Below are 26720 nucleotides of genomic sequence, written 5' to 3'. Positions count from 1 at the left end.
CAATGTGACCAACAGCAGCAGGTCAGGACCGAAACTCACTGCTCAAAGTTGATGTACTTCACAACAGTTTGGTTCTCCTCGTTGTGCCACAGTGCCCAGATCTCCGAGGAGGTTAAGGCAAAGTCAATGAGAGTCTCCTGCAAGAGAGGGAAAGTGCATTTACTTTCTTATCATAAATTCAAGGACACCAGAGGCGTGTGGCCATAACAAAACACAGCAGAACGTTCCCTCCTATTGTTTAACCAGGCCTTGGGAAGGTTTTATTCACACTCAGATCACAGAATTCCAGCCTGGTTTGGGCTGGAAGGGACCTTGAAGCTCCTCCAGCTCCAACCCCTGCCCCAGGCAGGGACCCCTTCCACTGGAGCAGCTTGCTCCAAGCCCCTGTGTCCAACCTGGCCTTGAACACTGCCAGGGATGGGGCAGCCACAGCTTCTCTGGGCACCCTGTGCCAGCGCCTCAGCACCCTCCCAGGGAAGAGCTTCTGCCTAAGAGCTCAGCTCAGTCTCCCCTTGGGCAGGTTCAAGCCATTCCCCTCGGCCCGTCCCTACAGGCCCTTGTCCCAAGCCCCTCTCCAGGTTTCCTGCAGCCTCTTTAGGCACTGGAGCTGCTCTCAGGTCTTCCCTTCATGCAGCAGAGGGGCAGGATCCCCTCCCTGAGCTGCTGCTCACGCTCTGGGGGTGCAGCCCAGCACCCAGGGAGGGTTCTGGGCTCAAGTGCCCACTGAAGCCGGGTCATGAGGACCTTCCCCTCACCCAACACCCCAAGTCCTGCTCCTCAGGGCTGCTCCATCCAGTCTCCCCCGGCCCTTGATCACTCAGTGACCAACGCTCCCTCCCATCTTGCTGCCTTTTGGGGAGCTGGGCCATGCACTCACCTGGGAGGAGAACAGGGAGGAGATGTGGTCAAGGCTGTAGCGGTTGCTCTCGGTGCTCACCAGCTGGAAGACACAGAACTACAAACACACCTTGTGAGGCACTGGCTGAAGGATCCATAAGCAGCACATCACCAGGAAGCTCCTCTATCTCTCCCTTTCCTTCCCTGACGCTACACTCAGCACCCCTATAGGGGTGAGGGCAGGACACACACCTCGACCTGAATCCTTTTGGCTTAGGAGACCGTGGTGGCAAAGCCCCAAATGCTCCAGCTGCTCACTCCAAACCAAGCTCTGTGCTCTTACCAGAGCCAGCAAAGTCATGACCACTTCTACTACGTACGTGCATCCCCTGGGAAGGGACAGGGTAAGCTGTCCAGCAGATGAGACCTCTCCACGCTGTCATTCCTGCCCGGCTAAATATATCATTCCCCACACGAAGTCCATGTCTGGCAACGCAGGGATGAGTCCACACGCTCCCAGGAGCCTGATGTAAACATCCCACCCGTATCTCCCCCCTTGGAGCCCCTCACGGAGCTCCCCTTTTCCCACGGCACACACGTGCCTTTGGGATCCTGCTGCAGCAGGAGGTGAAGGAGTGAACAAGCACTGCCAGAGCAGCGCAGTCACACAGGGAATTCCACTCCCAGGATGAGGGCACGTGTATCCTGCACTGCTTGTGGAGCCAAACTCTTGACTCCCAAGGAACTGCTCTCTCCAGAGGGTCGCACGTGAAACTCTGCCCTAGTTCTTGCTTTACAGACCCGAATCCGAGGAGGAACGATCTGTTTCCGCGCGGCCCAAAAAGATGAGCTCCAAGGGAGGAACCCATCACTCCATACCTGCCCACACTTGGGGGCGTGCATGTAGACGCCGAGGTAAAGCCCCAGGGATGGGGAGAAGGCCAAGCGCAGGCGGTGGCTGGTCCCCAGCGCGAGCCTCAGGTCCCTGCTCACCGGCATGAACTCCAGCAGATCTGCAACCATCAGGCACATTTGGTCCTGTGTAGGGGAAAAGGTGGCAGGAAAAGAGCTCAGGGAAGGGTCAGGACTGAAAAACTGCTCTTTGCCCTTCGTTCTCCTCAATTTCTGCCCTGCTCTTCCCCTAAAAGATGCAAGCACCCTATGGGTGCTTGACCCACAGAGGTCCTTCCTGTGCCCTCTGCTCGGGCACATAGGGTGAAGCTTCCCCTCCCTCCTTTAACCCACACATTCCAGGGCAGATGAGCCGTGAAAGCAGTTGTGCTGCTCCATTAGCTCTGGCACTGGCATTTGGAGCAAGTGGCAGGCAGGAGCTGAGCCTTTGCTTATGAATTTCTCGTTGATATGCAGCCATGTCACAAAGATGCTCTTAGCACCTCTAAAGAGGAACAAAATCCTTTGGGAGCACCTCCTCAGCACTCAAAGAGCTCCTGCCTGCCCCCCTGCATGCTTCCCTATGCTCACAAATACCCTAACATTGCCTTTTACCCTGTGCCTGTAGAGGAAACCCACCCCAGCTACAAACCCACCCCACAACAGCTCGCAAACTGTCCCACATCTGAGCGTGTAGAAGTTGCAGTGACAACAGGAAAGCAGATTAAAACCTACACCAACCACTCAGCCCGTGGTCCTACAGCCTCAGGCTGTCACCCGAGGGGCAATGGAAGGTGCTGGTCCCCCCCAAATGCAGGCCTTGCTCACCTTATAGGACCACATCCGAAGCTTATGGTCCTGGCAGAGAGCAAAGAGAAAGGCGTCGTGGTCGAGGCAGTGCACGGAGAGGCTGATGGGCAGGTCCGAGGGGCCGCAGTCGCCTCTGAAACACAGAGCTTGTTTCAACAGCTTCAAAGCAAAGCCAAGCTGCTGCAGAGATCCGAGGCACAGGGTTTCTATAGCACCAATAAATCAGTGGGGTGAGACCAGGAGGAGAGAGCAGCACTTCGGGACTGCACGGAAGAGGCCATGACACCAGTAACAACCAGGTCTTTACCTGCTTTGGTAGAGCCAAAGCCCAACCCTGGCTTCCCCAGCCCCAGCCTAGTGCTGGCAGAATGTGAGCAAAGGGTCCAGAGGGAAGCAAGGATCCAAACAGCCCCAGGCAACACTTGGAATGGTCAAAGTCACTCAGGGCATGGAGGACTTGCTCCCGTTTCAAAGTTATGGGGCTTAGAATGCGGATGGGTGCTCCAAGATAGCAACAACTCCAATCCAACACCAAGCCCAGCCTGCACACTGTGTCCACGCCGTGTCCTGTCCTTGCCTCCCTTGGCCAAAGCCCCTCTCCAGGTTTCCTGGAGCCCCTTTAGGTGCTGGAGCTGCTCTAAGGTCCCCCCTTAAAGAGCCTTCTCCAAGCTGAACAAGGAGCCCGTCACCCACACGTAACCTCTGCTGCTCAGGAACAAGGACATACAACTGGTGTAATCCCTAATCTCCTCTGGCCATGAGCCATACCCTGGGCAAATCCTTGGAGGCCAATTACCAGACATCCCATACTTGTAGACACAGGCACCGCATCACCAGGACCCTGTTAAGATGAGCTAATCCAGCGCTCACGTCCCCACTTCCGTATCACGATGGGGCCTGTGACCCAGCTCCCCTTTCCTGGCAGGGTATTTAGGGATGGGAATTGCCTGCCTTGAACTTCAGCTGGGAGCTCTCCAGGAGGGGAAAGACAAGAAAACAAGGTCTGCTTCCCCATCACCACGCACTGACCTGATGGCTGTTGGCATCCAGCCGGTGAGGAACCGCTGCACCACTGAGCTCTGCTTCAGTTCCACAATGGAAACTGCTCCTTTCAGAAGAGAAGGGGTAGAAAGAAATATATGAAGTATTCAGGAGCAAACTGTTGGGTGCCACCAGTGAGGGGCTTCACAGGCACCACGGAGAAGAGCTTCTGGGTGTGGAATAAAGATAGAATCAACACAGAGCCCCAGAGTGGTTTGGGTTGGGAAGGAGCTTAAGATCATCCAGTTCCAACCCCCTGCCATGGGCAGGGACACCTCACACTAAACCATGGCACCCAAGGCTCTGTCCAACCTGGCCTTGAACACTGCCAGGGATGGAGCATTCACAACCTCCCTGGGCAACCCATTCCAGTGCCTCAGCACCCTCACAGGAAAGAATTTCCTCCTTAGATCCAATCTAGACTTCCCCTGTTTCAGTTTGAACCCGTTACCCCTTGTCCTGTCACTGCAGTCCCTAATGAAGAGTCCCTCCCCAGCATCCCTATAGCCCCCCTTCAGACACTGGAAGCTGCTCTGAGGTCTCCCTGCAGCCTTCTCTTCTCCAGGCTGAACAGCCCCAACTTTCTCAGCCTAAACCTTCCACTGGAGCAGCTTGCTCCAAGCCCCTGTGTCCAACCTGCCCTTGAGCACTGCCAGGGATGGGGCAGCCACAGCTTCTCTGGGCACCCTGTGCCAGCGCCTCAGCACCCTCCCAGGGAAGAGCTTCTGCCTAAGAGCTCAGCTCAGTCTCCCCTCGGGCAGGTTCAAGCCATTCCCCTTGGCCTGTCCCTCCAGGCCTTTGGCCAAGGCTGAAAGCAAGGAGCAGGGCTGAGCTGCCCTTACCTGGTGCATCGTGAGGAGGCAGCTTAAGGACAAAGATCCCTCCTGCAGCCGAGGGCAGGGCAAAGAGAGCTTCCCCCTCACTGCTGAGCCACGCTGCGGAGGCAACGGAGCTGGGTGCCAGGCCTGGCACGTTGGGAATCACGCAGTAATTCACAGGGTCCCTGAAGCTGCTCTTGCCAATGTCTGCAAACACCGACTGCATCTGGCTCTCTGTGATCAGCTCCTGGAGGAGAAGAGGGGGGAAGCACAGAGAGGACAAAGCCTGAGCACACAAGGCACAGAAACTCCAACCAGACACGTGTGGAACGGCAATGGTGATGCTGTTGGGTGACAAGAAGGGGTGGTGCAGGGAGAACACCCATGCTGTAACCCCCAGCTGCTCTTTAGGAGCGGGGATGCCAAACCTGCCTTCTCCTAGCAGAGGACCCGTTGCTCCCTCCATCATACACTCTAAGAGCCCCCAAAGCAGCCCCACAGCCCATCAGCTCCCCCAAGGCAGCTCACAGCTGAACGCTGCTAGAGAAGCATGAAAAGCAGCTCTGCAGCAGCACAGCCTCAGCCCTTGGGAAAGCTCTGGCACCCTAAAAGCCACAGAGGAGCTCCCCAGCAAAGGCAAGGGACCTGCTGAGACACACCAGAAGCAGACATCAGAGGGGAAAGCCACAGCAAAGGGGTAAAGGGGATGTAAACATGGTGTAAGAACCCCCTTGTCAGTGAAATAAGGGCATTTTATACCTGGCTGTGGGCAGAGGGCAGGTTAGGATCAAACCTGGCTGCCCCAGGTTTGGGAACGCTGCTGCAAGTGGGATACCCACAACCTGAGTACATTCAGCTCCTGGAGGGGGAGAGTTCCAGCTGCCTGTCCTTATCTAACTCTTCTTCCCATTAGTTCTCACTTCCACCCAGGGAGCTGCCCCACGCTGCTGAGCACCCTCACTGCAGCTGGCCAAGCAGGCGAGCGCTGGGGAGCTTGGCACTTGACAGCACCCATAAAGAAATCCAACCAGGGAGGTTGTGAATGCTCCATCCCTGGCAGTGTTCAAGGCCAGGCTGGACAGAGCCTTGGGTGCCCTGGTTTAGTGTGAGGTGTCCCTGCCCATGGCAGGGGGCTGGAACTGGGTGATCTTAAGCTCCTTTCCAACCCAAATCATTCTATGGCTCTAGGATACGCAGCAAGGAAAATCCCTTTGGTTCCCTCAGGCCATGTTTCCATTTGTGCCCCTCCAAAAAGCACTGCAAAGCCCCAGATCTATCCCCATGGAAGGGGCAAAGCCTTGGCCTTGAGGCTGCCCAAATGCTGCCCAGCAAAGGTTACCCTCTTCGTGTGTGTTATCAACAGGGCTTTGGTCACAGATCCAAACCAGGGCACCACGCAAGCTCCCAGGGTGGAAGTTAACTCTTGGTAGGGTTAAATGAACCCTGTGCTGGCCCAAACGAGCCCTGTGCTGGCCCAAATGAACCCTCTGCTGGCCCAAATGAGCCCTGTGCTGGCCCAAATGAGCCCTGTGCTGGCCCAAGTGAACCCTGTGCTGGCCCAAGTGAACCCTGTGCTGGCCCAAATGAGCCCTGTGCTGGCCCAAATGAACCCTGTGCTGGCCCAAATGAGCCCTGTGCTGGCCCAAATGAGCCCTGTGCTGGCCCAAATGAGCCCTGTGCTGGCCCAAATGAACCCTGTGCTGGTCCAAGTGAACCCTGTGCTGGCTCAAATGAGCCCTGTGCTGGCCCAAGTGAACCCTGTGCTGGCCCAAGTGAACCCTGTGCTGGCCCAAATGAACCCTGTGCTGCCCCAAATGAACCCTGTGATGGCCCAAATGGGCCCTGTGCTGGCCCAAATGAGCCCTGTGCTGGCCCAAATGAGCCCTGTGCTGGCCCAAATGAGCCCTGTGCTGGCCCAAGTGAACCCTGTGCTGGCCCAAGTGAACCCTGTGCTGGCCCAAATGAACCCTGTGCTGGCCCAAGTGAACCCTGTGCTGGCCCAAATGAACCCTGTGCTGGCCCAAATGAGCCCTGTGCTGCCCCAAATGAACCCTGTGCTGGCCCAAATGAACCCTGTGCTGGCCCAAGTGAACCCTGTGCTGGCCCAAATGAACCCTGTGCTGGCCCAAATGAACCCTGTGCTGCCCCAAGTGAACCCTGTGCTGGCCCAAGTGAACCCTGTGCTGGCCCAAGTGAACCCTGTGCTGGCCCAAGTGAACCCTGTGCTGGCCCAAATGAGCCCTGTGCTGGCCCAAGTGAACCCTGTGCTGGCCCAAATGAGCCCTGTGCTGGCCCAAGTGAACCCTGTGCTGGCCCAAGTGAACCCTGTGCTGGCCCAAGTGAACCCTGTGCTGGCCCAAATGAGCCCTGTGCTGGCCCAAGTGAACCCTGTGCTGGCCCAAGTGAACCCTGTGCTGGCCCAAGTGAACCCTGTCCTGCCCCAAATGAACCCTGTCCCAGCAAGAAGTATGGGGTATGGGGATAGAGCTTTGGGGGGTTAGGACCCTATCCCAACCCAAATGAACCCAGTCCTGCCCCAGATGAACCCTGTCCCATCAGGAAGTATGGGGTATGGGGACAGGGGATGGGGCTTTAGAGCCTATCCCAACCCAAATGAACCCTGTCCCAGCAGGAAGTATGGGGTATGGGGATAGGGGATGGGGCTTTGGGGGGTTTGGACCCTACCCCAACCCAAATGAACCCTGTCCCAGCAGGAAGTATGGGGTATGGGGACAGAGGATGGGGCTTTAGAGCCTATCCCAACCCAAATGAACCCTGTCCCAGCAGGAAGTATGGGGTATGGGGATAAGGGATGGGGCTTTGGGGGGTTTGGACCCTATCCCAACCCAAAGGAACCCTGTCCCAGCAGGAAGTATGGGGTATGGGGACAGAGGATGGGGCTTTGGACCCTATCCCAACCCAAATGGACCCTCTCCCAACAGGAAGTATGGGGTATGGGATAGGAGGGGAGGCTTTGGGGGGTCTGGGGCCAGATGAATCCTGTCCTGGCCTGAATGAACCCTGTCCCAGCAGGAAGTATGGGGATAAGGGAGGCGGCTTTGGGTCCTATCCCAGCCCCAACTAACCCTGTCCTGCCCAAATGATGTACCCCAAGGAGGTACGGGGATGGGGAAGGGGGCTTTGGGGGTCTGGACCCTATCCCAGCAGGAAGCAGCATTTGATGCCCATGCTGAGAAGCACACTGAGGCTGTTGATCTTTTGCAACACACTCAGAGGCTTCACTGAGAGCTCCTGATGAGCAGAAAGGGGGGCAGGAGGGGGGGCAGGAAGTGGGACAGGAAGGGGACAGGAAGGGGACAGGAAGTGGGGAAGGAAGGGGGAAAGGAAGAGGGGAAGGAAGGGGGGAAGGAAGGGGGGAAGGAAGGGGGGAAGGAAGGGGGGAAGGAAGGGGGGAAGGAAGGGGGGGGAAGGAAGGGGGGCAGGAGGGGGGCAGGGGGGGGCAGGAAAGGGGCAGGAAGGGGGGCAGGAAAGGGGCAGGAACGGGGCAGGAACGGGGCAGGAACGGGGAGGAAGGGGGCAGGAAGGGGGCAGGAAGGGGGCAGGAGCGGGCAGGAAGGGGGCAGGAAGGGGGAGGAACGGGGCAGGAAGGGGGCAGGAAGGGGCAGGAAGGGGGGCAGGAAGGGGGGCAGGAAAGGGGCAGGAGGGGGGCAGGAAGAGGGCAGGAGGGGGGCAGGAAGGGGGGCAGGAAGGGGGGCAGGAAGGGGGCAGGATGGGGGCAGGAAGGGGGGCAGGAAGGGGGGCAGGAAGGGGGGCAGGAAAGGGGGCAGGAAGGGGGGCAGGAAGGGGGGCAGGAAGGGAGGCAGGAGGGGGGCAGGAAAGGGGGCAGGAAGGGGGCAGGAGGGGGGCAGGAAGGGGGGCAGGAAGGGGGGCAGGAAGGGGGGCAGGAAGGGGGGCAGGAAGGGGGCAGGAAGGGGTCACTCACGCTGCGCTGCAGGCGGCAGGGGTGCGGCAGCAGCAGGCGGTGCACGCTCTGCGCGGTGAGCAGCAGCAGCACCAGGTGGCTCTGCGTCTCGCAGGCGTGCACCCCCCCGGGGAGCAGGGGGCAGCCGTGGATGCGGAGCCGCACGGCGTTGTGGAGCAGGTTCACGTCCAGGGACTCCTCCACCAGCTCCACGGCGTCTCCGGACGTGGTCCTGAGGGGACACGGGGAGGGAAAGGGGGAGAGTTCCCTAGGGGGCAAGAGGGGGGGAGCAGGAGGGGATCCTGCCCCTCTGCCCTGGGAGACCCTGCTCGGACACTGGGTCACCAGAGGGACATCCATCAGCTGCCCCGGCCCTGCCCCACTGCAGCGCTGGGCACAGCTCCCTTCTCCCCACAGAGGACGGCACCATCCAGGAGCCGGCACAGACCCCGCGGCACAGACCCTGCTCTGGACCGAGCTCATCCGAGGTGAGGCCTGGAGCTGCCTCCGCAGGGAACAGAACCCTCGGGGCCTCGGCACTGGGGAGCGGATCCGGAGGAGGCTCAGGGGCTGGAGCAGCTCCTGGATGGAGCCAGGCTGGGGGCACTGGGGCTGCGCGGAGAGCTCAGAGGAGCTCCAGTGTCTGAAGGGGGCTACAGGGATGCTGGGGAGGGCTCTGCATCAGGGACTGCACTGATGGGACATGGGGTGATGGGTTCAGACTGGAACAGGGGGAGCTCAGGTTGGGGATGAGGACCAGCTCTGGGGCAGCAACACAGGAGGGATGTGGAGCTGCTGCAGCAAGGCCAGAAGAGGCCATGAGGATGCTCTTGTATGGAGCCAGGCTGAGAAACCTGGGGCTGTGTGGAGAGCTCAGAGCAGCTTCAGTGCCTGAAGGGGGCTACAAGGATGCTGGGGAGGGACTCTTCATAGGGACTGGAGTGACAGGACAAGGGGTGATGGGTTCAGACTGGAACAGGGGGAGCTCAGGTTGGGGATGAGGACCAGCTCTGGGGCAGCAGCACAAGAGGGACGTAGAGCTGCTGGAGCAAGGCCATGGGGATGCTGCGAGGGCTGGAGCAGCTCTGCTCTGGAGCCAGGCTGAGAGAGCTGGGCTGGGGCAGCCTGGACAAGAGAAGGCTCCTGAAGGGGAGACCTGAGAGCAGCTCCAGTGCCTGAAGGGGCTGCAGGGAACGTGGAGAGGGGCTTGGGACAAGGGATGTAGGGACAGGCCAAGGGGAATGGCTTGAACCTGCCCGAGGGGAGACTGAGCTGAGCTCTGAGGCAGGAGCTCTCCCCTGTGAGGTGCAGAGGCGCTGGCTGCCCGCGCCCCATCCCCGCAGCTCCAGGCCGCTCCGTTCCTCACTCACCACCTCACGAAGCGGTTCCTGGTGCCGGCCGCCAGCTGGGCGCTGTCCCGGTAGCAGAAGCCGCCCGCGCTGTCCCCGTAGCGGCCGGCGGGGAGCGGGGCCGTGCCCGGCGGGGTGAAGCCGAGCTCCGGGAGGCGCCGCGCTGGGCCCCGAGCGGCCGCGCTCAGCTCCAGGCAGCTCCGCTCCGGCAGCGCCGCCGCCATCTTGCCCGCCGCCTTCCCGCCTGGCCCGCGCGGGGCCTCACGGGAAGGGAGGGAGGGGGGGGGCAGTGTGGGGGCGCCCCCTAGCGGGCGGGCGGGATGGAGGAGGTGGGATTGGAGGGGGTATGGGAAAGGGAAAGGGGAATTTGGGGGGGATATGGGGGGATATGGGGGGTGTGGGAGGGGGAATGGGGATGTGGGGAGAGGGAAAGGGGAGGGAGGTTGGGGGGGGTCTGTGGAAAGGGGATTTAGCGGGATATGGGGAGGGGTCTATGGAGAGGGGATGGTGTGGGTTGGGGAAGGATATGGGGCGAATGGGTACGGGAGGAGGGATGTGGGGAGAGGGAATAGGGTGTCTGGGAAAGGGGGGAATTCGGGGTGCCTGGGAAGGGGCCGCTGTGGGGCCCATGGGGACGAGGTGGTACCCAGGTTTTGGGGCTCCCGTGTCGTGATGGGGACACGGGGATGGAGCTGGGATCAGACATGGGACAGAGGGTGCTGGGGGTGTGGGGCTCACTTGCGGTGCCCCACGTCTGCCCCATGGCTGCTGGCACTGGTAGAACCCCACGGGGTGCCCCGGTGGGTCCCCACGCATCGCACTCAGGGCACCCCGGGACTGTGCCGGGACCGCACCGGGAATGTGCCCAGCACCACATTGGGAACACTGGGAGGGGACTGGGAACCTATCGGGATCATCCCAGCACCACACTGGGACAGAACCAGCTCCGTACTGGGTTGATATCAGGACAGTGCCTGGACCATGCCCAACACCATACTGGGACCATACCGGGACCATGCCCAGCACCGTACTGGGACCATACTGGGACCGTGCCCGGCACCATACTGGGACCATACTGGGACCGTGCCCAGCACCGTACTGGGACCATACCGGGACCATGCCCAGCACCGTACTGGGACCATACCGGGACCATGCCCAGCACCATACTGGGACCATACTGGGACCGTCCCCAGCATCACACTGGTACCATAGTGGGACTGTGCCTGGCACCGTACTAGGACCATACTGGGACCGTGTCCAGCACCGTACTGGGACCATACCGGGACCATGCCCAGCACCATACTGGGACCATACTGGGACCATGCCCAGCACCATACTGGGACCATACTGGGACCATGCCCAGCACCGTACTGGGACCATACCGGGACCATGCCCAGCACCATACTGGGACCATACTGGGACCATGCCCAGCACCGTACTGGTACCATAGTGGGACCGTGCCCAGCATCACACTGGTACCGTAGTGGGACCATGCCCAGCACCATAGTGGTACCGTAGTGGGACCCTACCAGGACCAATGCCTCGACGGCACCCGGTACCGCACGGGCCCTGTACCGGGGCTGTACCGGAGCTGTACTGGGGCTGTTCTGGCCCCATAGCGGGCCCGTACCGGTCGCTCCCCGTTCCCGGGGCAGCCCGGGCGGGGCGGCCGCAGTCCCCGCCCCCGGGGCTCTCCCGCCGCTTCCTGCGGGCACGGACGGGCCGGGGCGGCGGCGGCGGAGCGCGGTGAGTCCGGCTCCGGGACACAGGGTCCCGCTGGGGAGGGAGGCGTCGGTGTCGGTCCCGGTGCCGGTGGAGCGGAACCCATCGGTGCCGGGGGTCCCGGTGCCGGTCCCGGTGGAGCGGGACCCATCGGTGCCGGGGGTGCCGGTGGGGTGGGATCCATCGCACCCCGGTGGAACCGGATCCGTGGGTCCCGTTGTGGCGGGAAGGAGCTGTTGTATTGCCGTGGGTCCGTGCGGGAAGGAGCCGTGGGGCCCGGTGCTGTGTGCGCCGCTGGGGCCGCTGCTGTGTGCCTCAGTGGGGCAGAAGCTGTGGGTCCCCACGCGACGGGAGCTGTGGGTTCCGGGATGCCCAAGGCCTTGGATCGCAGCGGGGCAGGAGCGTTGGGTCCTGGACGGGGTGGAGGCTCCTGGTGAGCCGTGGGGCAGAGCTGTGGGTCCCGGCGGACAGCGGCTCCTGGGACCCTACGACCACGCACCCATGGGGCTGGGGGGGGGGGACGGACGGGAACACACGGGACACCCCAGGCCCTTCGGAGGGGGTGCCCCGGAGGGCTGCGATGCGGGACCCCCATCCTCCTATGGCGCTGGGTGCCCGTTGGCCACGTCGGGGCCCCGTGGGCGCTCCGGGCAGCGGTGCCAGCAGCAGCCGGTGCCCTCGGTGCCAGCCGGGGCCGGGCGCGCCGAGCCGCGGCAGCTGCGCCGGAGCCCGCAGGGACCCTGCCCGTTCCCAGGGAACGCTGGGATCCTTGGAAAACGCCTGGAAACGGGGCACCGCCTGCCCTTATATGGCTCTGCCAGGGCTGGCCTCGGCCCGGGGCAGGGGGGGGGCCGTGCCTTGTGCCCCACGTTCCCCGTTGGAATGCGCCCGGCGGGGATGATCCCCGTTCCCCACGGCCCGAACGGCCCCGGCGCCTGCCTCGGTTTCCCCGCTTTGGGGAGCTGACCGGGAGCACCCCGTTGGGGCGGCACCCAGGGGCCGCATCCAGCTCGGCACCCCAAGGGGAAGGGGAAGGGGGGGTCCTTGTGCCCTGCGATGGGGCTGGGGGTTGAAGGTCAGGGCTAATCCCCACTGGAGCGGCCGCGGTGCTGGTGACGTGGGGCCGGTGCTGTAATCCCGAGCGGATTAGGGCAGCCGGGGGTGGCCGTCGGGGGCGGGATGCGGTGGCTGCAAATCCCATCACGTGGGGGGAGCATCAGTGTGTCCCCCCCATAGCGGGTACGGCCCCCCGTGCCCTTCCTGTCCCCCAGCGTAGGTGGTGATGGGGGTCCCTCTATGGGGTGATGCTGCAGGTCCGGTGCCCCCAGTGCCTGTGGGGCTTGGTCCCCCTGCTCAAGGCGGCCATGGGGCAAAGCAGAAGGATTTGGGGTTTGAGGGGTGCTGCTCCCCGAATCCCACAGCCCCGTGGTGCTGAGGGGGTGCCCCATGGCAGAACCAGCATTTGGGGAGCCCCAGCTGCGGCACAAGGGGTTGTTACAGTGCTGGGCCCCCCTTGGGGATCACTGTGGTGGGGTTTTGGTGCTGGGCCCCACTTGGGGGTCACCGCGGTGGCGTTTTGGTGCTGGGCCCCACCTGGGGGTCACCGCAGTGGGGTTTTAGTGCTGGGCCCCACTTGGGGGTCACCGCGGTGGGGTTTTAGTGCTGGGCTCCACTTGGGGGTCACCACGGTGATGTTTTGGTGCTGGGCCCCACTTGGGGGTCACCACGGTGATGTTTTGGTGCTGGGCCCCACTTGGGGGTCACCGCGGTGGCGTTTTGGTGCTGGGCCCCACTTGGGGGTCACCGCGGTGGGGTTTTGGTGCTGGGCCCCACTTGGGGGTCACCGCGGTGGGGTTTTAGTGCTGGGCCCCACTTGGGGGTCACCGCGGTGGGGTTTTAGTGCTGGGCTCCACTTGGGGGTCATTGCAATGGGGTTTTAGTGCTGGGCCCCACTTGGGGGTCACCGCGGTGGCGTTTTGGTGCTGGGCCCCACTTGGGGGTCACCGCGGTGGGGTTTTAGTGCTGGGCCCCACTTGGGGGTCACCGCGGTGGCGTTTTGGGGGCTCGCACAGGGAAGCCATGGGGAGGGCGGCGGCGGGCTCGCGGCCATGCGGCGCGATGGGGAGGCGCTGGCGGGAACCGGCCTGACCGGTTCGGTGCTGGCACCCCCAGTGCCGGGGGGCTCGGTCCGCCCCGGCACCGGCACGTGGCCCGGCTGAAGGTCACCGTCCCCAAGGCCACCCGCGCTGGTCACACACTGTCCCCTTGGCCACCAAGCCCGTTGCAGGCAATGGCCGGGGTTTGGGTGCCGCGGCCCCGGTGGCACCGAGCGGTTGCGGTGCCGCAGGAGGATCCCGGTGGCACGCGGTGGTCCGGAAGGGCGAGCCGGTGCTGAGCTCACCGGGAAGGTGTCCTGTGGGTGCGGGCTTGGTGTGGCCGTGGCATTGGGCCCACTGTGGTGCTGTGTCCTTAGGGAGCACGGTCCCCACGTCCTGGGATGCATGATCTGGCACTGGGGTAAGGTTGGGGGGGGGGATGACACCCCCAAATCTCAGTGCTACGGTGGGTGGGAGGCCTTGGCCCGGCCACGGGTGGGTTCTATCCTGCCTTGCTTGATCCATAACTGAGGAATTTGGGGGTTTGGGGGTGCTGGTGCCCAGCCTGGAGGGCTCAGCCATCAGGTCAACCCAAGGGCTCTTTATGGTGCAGTGACCCCCCCCCTTCACCTGAAGCACTGCCCGGAGCCCGGGGTGTCTCCGCACCCCATAACCACTCCGCTCTGCCCCCCCAGACCCCCACCGGTGCCGGGGGATGCCGGAATGCCGGTGCCCGCCTGCCCTGCCCTGAGCGCGGTGCCGCATCCCGGCTGCGCCATGGAGCATCCAAGCGGGAGCGGGGCCGAGCCGTGGGCCGAGGGGGAGCCCAACAGCAACAACAACGCTGCGCCGGCGGCGTGGCCGGGACTGGCACCGTTTGGTGGCCCTGGTGCTGAGCCCAGTTACCTGGGCCGCGTGGTGCTGGAGATCGTGGAGTCGGAGCGGACCTATGCCCGCGACCTGCGCAGCATCGTGGAGGTGGGTGCTGGTGTGTGGGGGGCACCCCATGGATGGGGCTATGGGTTGGGGGGGGGGGGGGTAGCACCGGTGGTGCCGCTGTGCTGTCCATTAGGGTTACCTGGGGAAGATCATCGACGCCGAGGAGGCGGTGCTGCGGCCGGAGCAGGTCAGCGCGCTCTTTGGGAACATCGAGGACATCTACGAGCTCAGCAGGTGGGTGCTGGTTGTGGGGCGGGGGGGGAACGGGGGCACACACATGGGGCCACCCCATGGTGTGGATGGGACAGGAGGGGGGGGTCTGCTGTTAGCGAGGCTGAGAACATTGGGGATGAGGAGGTGCGTGGGGAGCTCAGAGCAGCCGCCAGTGTCTGGAGGGGGCTATGGGGATGCTGGGCTCTGCATCAGGGACGGGAGCGATGGGACAAGGGGTGATGGGTTCAGACTGGAGCAGGGGGGATCCCGGTTGGATGTAAGGCAGGAATTCATCACCGTGAGGGTGCCCAGAGAAGCTGTGGCTGCCCCATCCCTGGCAGGGCTCAAGGGCAGGTTAGACACAGGGGCTTGGAGCAAGCTGCTCCAGTGGAAGGGGTCGGGGTTGGCACCAGAGGAGCTTCGAGCTCCCCTCATCCCACCCCATCCCGTGCCCGCTGTGCCCCCAGCGCCCTGCTGCAGGACCTGGAGAGCTGCGCCAGCGACCCGGTGGCCGTGGCCGTTTGCTTCGTCACCCGGGTAAGGTTTTGGAGGGGCGTTTGTTGGGATGCGCGGTGCCGAGCACCGTGAAGGGTTTGGGGGGCACCGGGGGCCGCGGTGAGCTCTCACGGCGCTGCCGTTGCCCGCAGAGCCAGGAGTTCTCCATCTACACCCAGTACTGCAATAACTACCCCAGGTGAGTGCGGGGCTGGGGCGGGCAGGGGCCGGGCAGGGGCTGAGCCCGCTTCCTCGCCCGCAGCTCGGTGGCGGCGCTGGCAGAGTGCATGCGGAGCAAGGCGCAGGCGCGGTTGCTGCGCGAGTGCCAGGAGCGGCTGCGCCACGCGCTGCCCCTCGGCGCCTTCCTGCTCAAGCCCGTCCAGAGGATCCTCAAGTACCACCTCCTGCTCCAGGTGAGGCGGCACCGCTGCGGCACGGGGGCACGGCACGGGCACACAGCATGGCAGGGGGGCACAGCACTGCATGGGGACACGGCATTGCATGGGGACATGGCATGGGGACACAGCATTGCATGGGGACACAGCGTTGCATGGGGACATGGCATGGGGACACAGCATTGCATGGGGACACAGCGTTGCATGGGGACACGGCTTGGCATGGGGACACGGCGTTGCATGGGGACATGGCATGGGGACACGGCATTGCATGGGGACATGGCATTGCATGGGGACATGGCATGGGGACACGGCATTGCATGGGGACATGGCATTGCATGGGGACACGGCATTGCATGGGGACATGGCACGGGCACACAGCATGGCATGGGGACATGTCATGGGGACATGGCATTGCATGGGGACATGGCATTGCATGGGCACCAGTTTTGCATGGGGATATGGTATGGGGATATGGAATGGCATGGGCACCAGTGTGGCACAGGGACATGGCATGGGGACATGGCATGGCATGGGCAGCAGTGTGGCATGGGGACATGGCATTGCATGGGGACAAGGCATGGGGACATGGCATGGGGACATGGCACAGGAACACAGCATGGCAGGGGGGCATGGCATGGGGACATGGCATTGCATGGGCACCAGTGTCACATAGGGATATGGCATGGGGACATGGCATTGCATGGGGACATGGCATTGCATGGGGACATGGCATTGCATGGGCACCAGTTTTGCATGGGGATATGGTATGGGGATATGGAATGGCATGGGCACCAGTGTGGCACAGGGACATGGCATGGGGACATAGCATGGCATGGGCAGCAGTGTGGTATGGGGACATGGCATGGGGACATGGCACAGGCACACAGCATGGCAGGGGGGCATGGCATGGTATGGGCAGCAGTGTGGCATGGGGACATGGCATGGGGGCATGGCATGGCATGGGGACATGGCATTGCATGGGGACATGGCATGGGGACATGGCATTGCATGGGCACCAGTGTCGCGTAGGGATATGGTATGGGGATATGACATGGAGACATGGCATTGCATGGGCAGCAGTGTGGCACGGGGACATGGCATGGGTGCATGGCATGGGGACATGGCACGGGCACACAGCATGGCAGGGGAGCGTGGCATGGGGACATGGCATGGGCACACAGCGTGGCACGGGCAACAGTGTGGCATGGGTGCATGGCATGGCATGGGTGCATGGCATGGAGAGCTGGCATGGTGTGGGTGCATGGCATGGCATGGGTGCATGGCATGAAGAGCTGGCGTGGTGTGGGTGCATGGCATGGCATGGGCGCATGGCATGGAGAGCTGGCGTGGTATAGGTGCATGTTATGGAGAGCTGGTGTGGTGTGGGTGCATGGCATGGCATGGGTGCATGGCACGGGTGCCTTGTGTGGTGTGGGTGCATGGCATGGCATGGGTGCATGGTATGGAGAGCTGGCGTGGTGTGGGTGCATGGCACGGCATGGGTGCATGGTATGGAGAGCTGGCGTGGTGTGGGTGCATGGCATGGCATGGGTGCATGGTATGGAGAGCTGGCGTGGTGTGGGTGCATGGCATGGCATGGGTGCCTTGCATGGTGTGGGTGCGTGGCACGGCATGGGTGCATGGCATGAAGAGCTGGCGTGGTGTGGGTGCATGGCATGGCATGGGTGCATGGCATGGGTGCCTTGTGTGGTGTGGGTGCATGGCATGGCATGGGTGCATGGTATGGAGAGCTGGCATGGTGTGGGTGCATGGCATGGCATGGGTGCATGGTATGGAGAGCTGGCGTGCTGTGGGTGCATGGCATGCCATGGATGCACGGCACGGCCCAAGCACCCAGCACGACACAGCCACCCCCCGGGCACCCAGCGCGCTCCATAGCCCTGGCATGGCACAGGGCCGTGGCAGGAGCATGGGCTCCCGGCACGGCTGAGCCAGCTGCTGCGGTGCCCCCCGACGCCTCCAACGCCGCGTGCTGTGCCGGCAGGAGATCGCCAAGCACTTCGAGCACAAATCCGGCGACGACTACGACGTGGTGCTGGAGGCCATCGACACCATGACCTGCGTGGCCTGGTACATCAACGACATGAAGCGCAAGCACGAGCACGCCATCCGGCAGCAGGTGGGGACCGGCGGCACCGGGGCGCGCGGCCCCGCGGCGCCGGTGATGCCAATGGGACCCCCCCCCCCGCAGGAGATCCAGTCCCTGCTGCTGGGCTGGAAGGGGCCGGACCTGACCAGTTATGGGGAGCTGGTGCTGGAGGGCACGTTCCGGGTGCAGCGCGCGCGCCACGAGCGCGCCGTGTTCCTCTTCGACAAGACCCTGCTCATCACCAAGCGCCGCGGTGACCACTACGGCTACAAGAGCCACATCCCGGTGAGCGCCGGAGGGGGCACGGGGGGGGATCCGTGGGGCAGTGGTGTGGGGATAACGGGGGGGGGGGGGGACCGGGAGGGGGGCTGGGATGGGGGGGGGACTGGTGGGTGCTGGGGATGGAGAAGGTAGGGGGGGATGGGGATGGGGGATTGGGATGGGGGCTGGGATGGGGGGGACTGGTGGGTGCTGGGGATGGGGGGGACTGGTGGGTGCTTGGATGGGGGGCTGGTGGGTGCTAGGGATGAAGAACCTAGGGGGCGATGGGGATGGGGGATTGGGATGGGTGCTGGGATGGGGGGGACTGGTGGGTGCAGGGATGGGGGGGACTGATGGGTGCTGGGGATGAAGAACCTAGGGGGTGATGGGGATGGGGGATTTGGATGGGTGCTGGGATGGGGGTGACTGGTGGGTGCTGGCAATGGGAACCCCAAGGTGTGCTGGGTAACCAGGATGGGTGCTGGGATGGGGGGGCCTGATGGGTGCTGGGGATGGCGAACCTAGGGGGCAATGGGGATGGGGGATTGGATGGATGCTGGGATGGGGGTGACTGGTGGGTGCTGGGGGTGGAGAACCTAGGGGGTGCTGGCAATGGAGACCCCAAGGTGTGCTGAGGAACCAGGACGGGTGCTGGGGCTGGGGTCCCAGGGGGAGTTAGGGAACTCTGGGGGTGCTGGGGTCTAATCGGGTGGTGGGGACCAGGATGGGTGCTGGGGATGGCGGAGCCCAGGATGGGTGCTGGGGATGGCAGAGCCCAGAGGGCACGGGGATGGGGGTGCGTGGTGGGTGCTGAGCTGGGTGTCTGAGGGCCTCCCCCGCAGTGCTCCTCGCTGATGCTGATCGAGAGCACCCGGGACTCGCTCTGCTTCAGCCTGGCGCACTACAAGCACATCAAGCAGCAGCACTGCCTGCAGGTGGGTGCGCGCCGGCCGTGGGGCAGGGACCCCCTGGGGACCCCCATGCCCACCCTCTGTGCCCCCCCCCCCGTCCTCCTCGTCCTCCCCAGGCCAAGAGCGTGGAGGAGAAGCGGCTGTGGACCCATCACATCAAGCGGCTCATCCTGGAGAACCACCACGCCATCATCCCGCAGAAGGTGAGGGGAAGGGGACGCTCCCCAGGCTGGGGTGCCCACGGGGCAGTGGGGTGGGTTCACCCCATCCGCACCCCATCTTCACCCCATCTTCACCCCATCTTCACCCCATCCTCACCGCATCTTCACCGCATCTTCACCCCATCTTCTCCCCATCTTCACCCCATCCTCACCCCATCTTCACCCCATCCGCACCCCATCTTCACCCCATCTTCACCCCATCTTCACCCCATCTTCACCCCATCCTCACCGCATCTTCACCGCATCTTCACCCCATCCTCACCGCATCTTCACCCCATCTTCACCCCGTCTTCTCCCCACCTTCACCCCATCCTCACCACATCTTCACCCCATCTTCTCCCCATCCTCACCCCATCCTCACCCCATCCTCACCACATCTTCACCCCATCTTCACCCCGTCTTCACCCCATCTTCACCCCATCCTCACCACATCTTCACCCCATCTTCACCCCATCTTCACCCCATCCTCACCGCATCTTCTCCCCATCCTCACCGCATCTTCTCCCCATCCTCACCCCGTCCTCACCCAATCTTCACCCCATCCTCACCACATCTTCTCCCCATCTTCACCCCATCCTCACCACATCTTCACCCCATCTTCACCCCGTCTTCACCCCACCCTCACCGCATCTTCTCCCCATCCTCACCCCGTCCTCACCCCATCTTCACCCCCTCTCTCCATCCTCACCCCATGCATCTCTCCCCATCTCTCTCCATCCTCACCCCCTCACCCCACCTCACCCCCTCTCTCCATCCTCACCCCATGCATCTCTCCCCATCTCTCTCCATCCTCACCCCACCTCACCCCCTCTCTCCATCCTCACCCCATCCATCTCTCCCCATCTCTCTCCATCCTCACCCCATCCATCTCTCCCCATCTCTCTCCATCCTCACCCCATCCATCTCTCCCCATCTCTCCCCATCTCTCTCCATCCTCACCCCATCCATCTCTCCCCATCTCTCCCCATCTCTCTCCATCCTCACCCCATCCATCTCTCCCCATCTCTCCCCATCTCTCTCCATCCTCACCCCCTCACCCCATCCATCTCTCCCCATCTCTCCCCATCTCTCTCCATCCTCACCCCACCTCACCCCCTCTCTCCATCCTCACCCCATCCATCTCTCCCCATCTCTCTCCATCCTCACCCCATCCATCTCTCCCCATCTCTCCCCATCTCTCTCCATCCTCACCCCATGCATCTCTCCCCGTCTCCCTCCTCCCCAGGCTAAAGAAGCCATCCTGGAGATGGATCTGTTCTGTGAGTGCCACCCACTCCCCGCGCTCCCCTCCCTGCCCTCCTCTGTCCCCCCCCCTTTGTCACCCCCTGTCCCCACAGACCCCCCTCGCCTGCCCCGCTGCAGCCCCGAGCGCCTCAAGAAGAGCTGGTCCTGCCAGCCCCTGGAGGAGCCGGTGGCCGAGCCGCGCCGGGGCCGGCGCCAGTCGGGTGAGCCCCACAGCCCCATCGTCCCCGTCCCTGAGCCGCGGCTCCCGGCGCCACCCGCGGGGTGCCAGCGCCGATGGGGGTGTCCCGCTCCCCACAGAGCCCTTCCAGCGGCGGGAGCACGGCGAGGGGCCACCGGAGCACGCGCGGGGGCACATGGGGCGCAGGCAGTCGGGTGCGGAGGCGGCTGGGAGCGGGGCGGTTGGGGCGGCGGCGGGGTTTGGGGTGGGATGGGATGCCAATGGGGTTGGGGATGGAGTGGGGTGCTAATGGGGTTTGGGGTGGGATGGAATGCCAATGGGCTTGGGGATGGAGTGGGGTGCTAATGGGGTTTGGGGTGGGATGGAATGCCAATGGGCTTGGGGATGGAGTGGGGTGCTAATGGGGTTTGGGGTGGGATGGGATGCCAATGGGATTGGAGATGGAGTGAGGTGCTAATGGGGTTTGGGGTAGGGTAGGGTGCCAATGGGATTCAGGATGGAGTGGGATGGTAATGGGGTTTGGGATGGGGTAGGGTGCCAATGGGGTTGGGGATGGAGTGGGGTGCTAATGGGGTTTGGGATGGGGTAGGGTGCCAATAGGATTGGGGATGGAGTGGGGTGCTAATGGGGTTTGGGGTGGGATGGGATGCCAATGGGGTTGGGGATGGAGTGGGGTGCTAATGGGGTTTGGGGTGGGGTAGGGTGCTAATGGGGTTGGGGATGGAGTGGGATGCTAATGGGGTTTGGGATGGGATGCCAATGGGGTTGGGATTGGAGTGGGGTGCTAATGGGGTTTGGGATGGGGTCGGGGATGGACTGGGGTGCTAATGGGGTTTGGGATGGGATGCCAATGGGTTGGGGATGGAGTGGGGTGCTAATGGGGTTTGGGATGGGGTAGGGAGCCAATGGGGTTTGGGAGGCGATGCCAGTGTGATTTGGGTTGTGTTTGAGATGCCAATGGTGTTTGGGATGGGCTGGGATCCAGTGGGGTTGGGGATGGAATGCCAATGGGATTTGGGATGGCTGAGATCCAATGGGATTTGGGATTGGGTAGGGTTCCAATGGGGTTTGGGATGGAGTGCCAGTGGGATTTGGGATGGGGTAGGGTTCCAGTGAGGTCAGGGCTGGAATGCCGATGGGACTGGGGGGGGGGACTGCTGCTGGGGGACATGGGGCCCCCTTTGCATGCCCCCCCTCTCCCCACAGAGCCGGCCAAGCAGATCCTGCAGCACCTGGGTGCGCAAGGTGAGCAGCCCGGGCGCCGGCACCCCTGGGTGCAGGCAGTGGGGCAGGGGGTGCTCTTTGGGTCCTGCCCCCCAACCACCCCCCCCAACTTCCCCTTTGCTCTCTCTTGCAGGCCTCAAGGTAAGGCTGCCGTGGGGGGGTGCTTGGGGTGCGCGGTGCCCCCCGGCCTTGGCGCACCGGGGCTGTGGTGCTGAGCCCGGTGCTCCCCCCCCAACCCCGGTAGCACGCGGGCAGCGATGGGGCTCTGCTGGCAATGGGGGAGCCCCCCCAGCACCCCCGAGCCTGGGCAGCGCCTGAGGGGCTGGTGGAGGAGGAAGAGGAGCAGGAGGAAGAGGAGGACGTGGGCAGGGACGGTCCCGAGGAGCTGCCTGGGGCCCAGGAGCTGCTGGGGGAGCCCCAGGAGGAGCAGGTACCCCAAAACCCAAGGGGGGGGGGGGGCACCCCCTGGGAGCGGTACCACAGGGCACCCATATCACTCCCAGAGCACCCCATGTCACTCCTGGGGCACCCCATGGTGTCCCTAGGGCACCCAGCATCAGCACTGTAGCACCCAGCATCACTCCAGGGCACCCCACATCACTCCTGGGGCACCCCATATTGTTCCTAGGGCACCCAGCATCAGCCCTGTAGCACTCACCATCACTCCTGGGCACCCCACATCAGTCCTGGGGCACCCAGCATCAGTCCTAGGACAACCCATATTGTTCCCAGGGCACCCAGCATCACTCGTGGGCACCCCACATCACTCCTGGGGCACCCCACATCAGTCCTGGGGCACCTCATATTGTTCCCAGAGCACCCCACAACACCCCTGGGACACCCCATATTGTTCCTAGGGCACCCAGCATCAGCCCTGTAGCACTCAGCATCACTCCTGGGGCACCCCATATTGTTCCTAGGGCACCCAACATCAGCCCTGTATCACTCAGCATCACTCCTGGGCATCCAGCATCAGTCCTGGGGCACCCAGCATCGGTCCTAGGACAACCCATATTGTTCCCAGGGCACCCAGCATCACTCCCACGGCACCCACATCATTCCTGGAGCATCCCCCGTTGCTCTGCGGAGCATCCTGTATCACTTCTGGGGTACCCAGCATCGCTCTTGAGGCACCCCAAGCGCACTCTGGGGTCCTCAGCCATGGTTTGGCTGTGACTGATCCCCCCCCCAATTTGTTGTCCCCAGGCCGGGGAGCACCCACCGGTACCGGAGCCACCCAAGCGCCCCAGCAGCTGGGGCCCGGGGAGCCGCGAGAAGGTGGGTGCAGCCCCACAGCCCCGTGCCGGGGGTCCCGATGGGCCCAGCACCCACCCCGTGCCCCCTCGGCAGGCCGGCAGCGCCGGGGAGCCCCCCCAAGCCGAGGTGTCGGGGGCACCCAAAGCCCCATCCTCGATGGGGACCCCGGCGCCGCCGCGGGGTGCAGAGGATTTGCAGGTGCTGAGCAGCGAGGAAGAGGAGGAGGAGGAGGAAGAGGAGGATGAGGATGGGGGCCCGGGCAGCATCCTGCCGCCCTCGGTGCTGGACCAGGCCAGCATCATCGCCGAGCGCTTCGGAGGCGGCGGGAGCCTGTCCCGGCGGAGCAGCGTGGCCATGGAGGGGCCGTTGGCACGGCCGGGCAGCCCCGGCGGCAGCGGCCTCAGCCCGGATGGATGCGGACCCCCCCCCATTGAAAGCGGGGAGCCCGGGGGGGGCTCCCCTAGGGCCGTGCCTTCCCCAGAGCCCTTGCCCGGAGCCCGCCGGGCCTCGCTGCTCTCCAACCGGGACCGTTTGCTCCTGGATAAGATCCGCGCTTACTACGGCAGCGCCGAGCACCGCGACGGCGGCTTCAGCGTCCGGCGCAGGGAGAGCCTGTCCTTCATCCCCAAGGGGCTGGTGAGGAGCTCCGTGTCCCGCTTCAACAGCCTCCCGCTGCCCCCCGGCAGCCCGGAGCCCCACAAGCATCCGGGGCCGCTGTGGCCCGTGGTGGGCCCGGGGGAGCTGTGCCACGAGAATGGGGTCCAGAGCCCCAGGACTGGGAGGCAGAGCCCTGAGTGTGGGGTCCGGAGCCCCAGGAATGAGATCCAGACCCCCAAGAACGGGATGCAGACGCTGGAGAACAGGATCCAGATCTATGAAAACAGCATCCAGAGCCCTGAGCGTGGGGTCCAGACCCCCAAAAATGGGATGCAGATGCTGGAGAACAGGATCCAGACCCCCAGGAATGGGATCCAGACCCCTGAGAACAGGATCCAGAGCCATGAAAACAGGATCCAGAGCCCTGAGCATGGGGTCCAGAGCCCCAGGAATGGGATGCAGACCCCTGAGAGTGGGATGCAGACCCCTGAGAACAGGATCCAGAGCCATGAAAACAGCATCCAGAGCCCTGAGCATGGGGTCCAGAGCCCCAGGAATGGGATGCAGCCCCCTGAGAGTGGGATGCAGACCCCTGAGCATGGGGTCCAGAGCCCCAAGAATGGGACCCAGAGCCCCAGGAATGTGATGCAGCCCCCTGGGAGTGGGATGCAGACGCTGGAGGACAGGATGCAGAGCCCCAGGAATGGGATGCAGACCCCTGAGCATGGGGTCCAGAGCCCCAAGAATGGGATGCAGAGCCCCAGGAATGGGATGCAGACGCTGGAGAACAGGATGCAGAGCCCCGGGAATGGGATGCAGAGCCCTAGGAATGGGATGCAGACGCTGGAGGACAGGATGCAGAGCCCCGGGAATGGGATGCAGAGCCCCAGGAGCGGGATGCAGCCCCCCGAGAGCGGGATGCAGACCCCTGAGTATGGGGTCCAGAGCCCCAGGAATGGGATGCAGAACCCTAGGAATGGGATGCAGATGCTGGAGAACAGGATCCAGAGCCCCGGGAATGGGATGCAGAGCCCCAGGAGTGGGATGCAGACGCTGGAGAACAGGATCCAGAGCCCCAGGAGCGGGATGCAGCCCCCCGAGAGCGGGATGCAGCCCCCGGAGCCGCTCCTCATCCTGGAGGACGATGACTTGGCCCCGGGGGCCGTGCCCCCCGCCCGGCACGCCGGCACCAGGGTGTACCGGCTGGCCCGGCAGTACAGCCTCCGCATCAAGAGCCGCCGCTGCGGGCCCCACCGCTCCCCGCTGCCCGCGTCCCCGGACGGCGCCGGCTCCTCCGAGCCCTTCCCTTGGCCGGACGTGCGGGAGCTCCGCGCCCGCTTCGGTGCCGCTCGGCCGCCGCCCGTAACCCGGAGCCGCTCCGCACCGGAGGGGCCGGACCGGGACCGGGACCGGGCCGGGCGCCCGGCAGCGAAGGAGCGCGGAGGCGGCGGCCGCAGCCGCAGCGCTGAAGCCGGGGGGGGACCCAGCACCCACGGCAGCCGTGGGGCGCTGTGGGTGGCGGCCGAGGCGGCGCTCGGCGCCGGGCAGCGGGTGCTGGTGCTGGAGAAGGGGCCGGCTCCCCACGCCGAGCCCCACAGCTACGTGCAGATCCGGTCCCCCACCACCAGGGAGAAGATCTGCCTGAAGGCCGTGGTGGAGCGGTGCAAAGCGTACCAGGGCTCCGAGGAGTACCGGCGGCGCTGCGCAGAGCCCCACGGAGCGCCTCCGAACCCGGGAGCGGCACAGCCCCATGGAGCAGCACAGCCCCATGGAGCAGAACAGACCCATGGAGCATCACAGCCCTCCGGAGCATCACAGCCCTCCGGAGCATCACAGCCCTCCGGAGCATCACTGCCCCATGGAGCATCACTGCTCTCCGGAGTATCTCAGACCCATGGAGCATCACTGCCCCATGGAGCATCACTGCTCTCCGGAGTATCTCAGACCCATGGAGCATCACTGCCCCATGGAGCATCACTGCTCTCCGAAGTATCTCAGACCCATAGAGCATCACAGCCTGCTGGAGCATCACTGCCCCATGGAGCTTCACAGCCCTCCGGAGTATCTCAGACCAATGGAGCATCACAGCCCCATGGAGCATCACAGCCTGCTGGAGCACCACTGCCCCATGGAGCTTCACAGCCCTCCGGAGTATCTCAGACCCATGGAGCATCACAGCCCCATGGAGCATCACAGCCCCATGGAGCATCACAGCCCCCCGGTGCCCCGCAGCCCCCCAGGCATGGCCTTGTCAAGGACCTAAGGCAGAAGTTTCAGAGCCTCGACGCTGCCAGCTAAGGGGAGGAAAAGGGGAGATGGGGAGAAACGTGGACCGGAGGGAAGGGGTGCCCAGCAATGGGTGCTCAGGGGAGCCCCATGGACCTGTAACGTACGTGGCAGAAGGGGCGCCCCATGGAGGTGCAGCTCAGCCAGGAGGGGTACCTCCAATCTACCTGGAAGAAGGGGTGCCCCATGGAGCCCAGCTCAGCAAGGAAAAGGGATGCCCTATGGACCTCCATCCTACCTGGAAGAAGGGGCACCCCATGGACCCCCAGCCTGCCCAGGAGAAGGGGGACCCCATGGACCCTGAGCTCACCTAGGGGAAACAGCATCCTATGGACCCCCAACCTGCCCAGGAGAAGGGGGACCCCATGGACCTCCAACCTATGTGGAAAAGGGGGTACCCCATGGATCCCCGACTTGCCCAGGAGCAGGGGCACCCCATGGACCCCCAACCTACCTGGAAAAAGGGACCCCCAGGTTACCCAGGAGAAGAAGCACCCCATGGACCCCCAACCCAGCAAGGACAAGGGGCAGCCAATGGACCCCCAGATTGCTTGGGGGAAGCAGGACCCCCAGGGAGTGGGGTCACCCCATGTCCCCCATCCCCCCCTCAGCGCTGCACCCCCGCTCGCTTTCACATCTTTATTATCAAAAATCCAACAAAAAAACCCAAATCTGAACCAAAAGTTCCTCTCTGGTCACCCCCATCCCCTCGGGGTGCTGGGAGGGGGGGGGTCCCCCATACCCCAATGGGGGGGGGGGGAGAAGACACGGGGAGGTGGGGTGATGATGAGCGGTGCCCCCCATGCCGATGCTCTTTGGTTGGTGCCCATGGGTGCCCCCTCTGCACCCATGCAGTGTGTGTGTGGGGGGGGTATGGCTTGATGGGGCACCCATAGGAG

The 26720-nt window shown here is 63.7% G+C and overlaps 2 protein-coding genes across 2 annotated transcripts in view; one reads left to right on the top strand and one right to left on the bottom strand.

Annotated features, from left to right (window-relative positions):
- The window catches only part of NUP160 (nucleoporin 160), a 31601-nt gene extending 21673 nt beyond the window's left edge, over positions 1-9928 (bottom strand). The window contains exons 1-8 of the mRNA XM_062623316.1: positions 9690-9928; positions 8341-8551; positions 4422-4644; positions 3568-3646; positions 2557-2671; positions 1717-1875; positions 878-955; positions 40-137 (exon numbers count right to left, since the gene is read on the bottom strand). Coding sequence (XP_062479300.1) covers positions 40-137; positions 878-955; positions 1717-1875; positions 2557-2671; positions 3568-3646; positions 4422-4644; positions 8341-8551; positions 9690-9892 — 1166 coding nt within the window. The 5' untranslated portion in view covers positions 9893-9928. The remainder of the gene's footprint in view (positions 1-39; positions 138-877; positions 956-1716; positions 1876-2556; positions 2672-3567; positions 3647-4421; positions 4645-8340; positions 8552-9689) is intronic.
- Positions 9929-11403: 1475 nt separating this feature from the next.
- On the top strand, positions 11404-25948 carry PLEKHG3 (pleckstrin homology and RhoGEF domain containing G3). The gene is made up of 20 exons (XM_062623263.1): positions 11404-11414; positions 14182-14464; positions 14559-14659; positions 15106-15175; positions 15286-15332; positions 15396-15546; positions 17537-17671; positions 17744-17926; positions 18745-18837; positions 18930-19016; positions 20260-20293; positions 20372-20479; positions 20577-20651; positions 21664-21702; positions 21815-21822; positions 21926-22111; positions 22888-23732; positions 23901-24138; positions 24658-25254; positions 25714-25948. Exons 2-20 carry the CDS (start codon positions 14210-14212, stop codon positions 25831-25833), a joined length of 3372 nt encoding a protein of 1123 aa, XP_062479247.1. The 5' UTR covers positions 11404-11414; positions 14182-14209; the 3' UTR covers positions 25834-25948.
- Positions 25949-26720: the final 772 nt, after the last annotated feature.

Source organism: Pezoporus occidentalis, unplaced genomic scaffold, assembly GCF_034315485.1.
Source record: "Pezoporus occidentalis ecotype Australia unplaced genomic scaffold, CSIRO_AGI_Poc_V1 ctg250, whole genome shotgun sequence".
Taxonomy (NCBI): Eukaryota; Metazoa; Chordata; class Aves; order Psittaciformes; family Psittacidae; genus Pezoporus; species Pezoporus occidentalis.
Note: the sequence above shows the minus strand (reverse complement) of the source record. Positions and strands in the feature narration are given on the sequence as shown.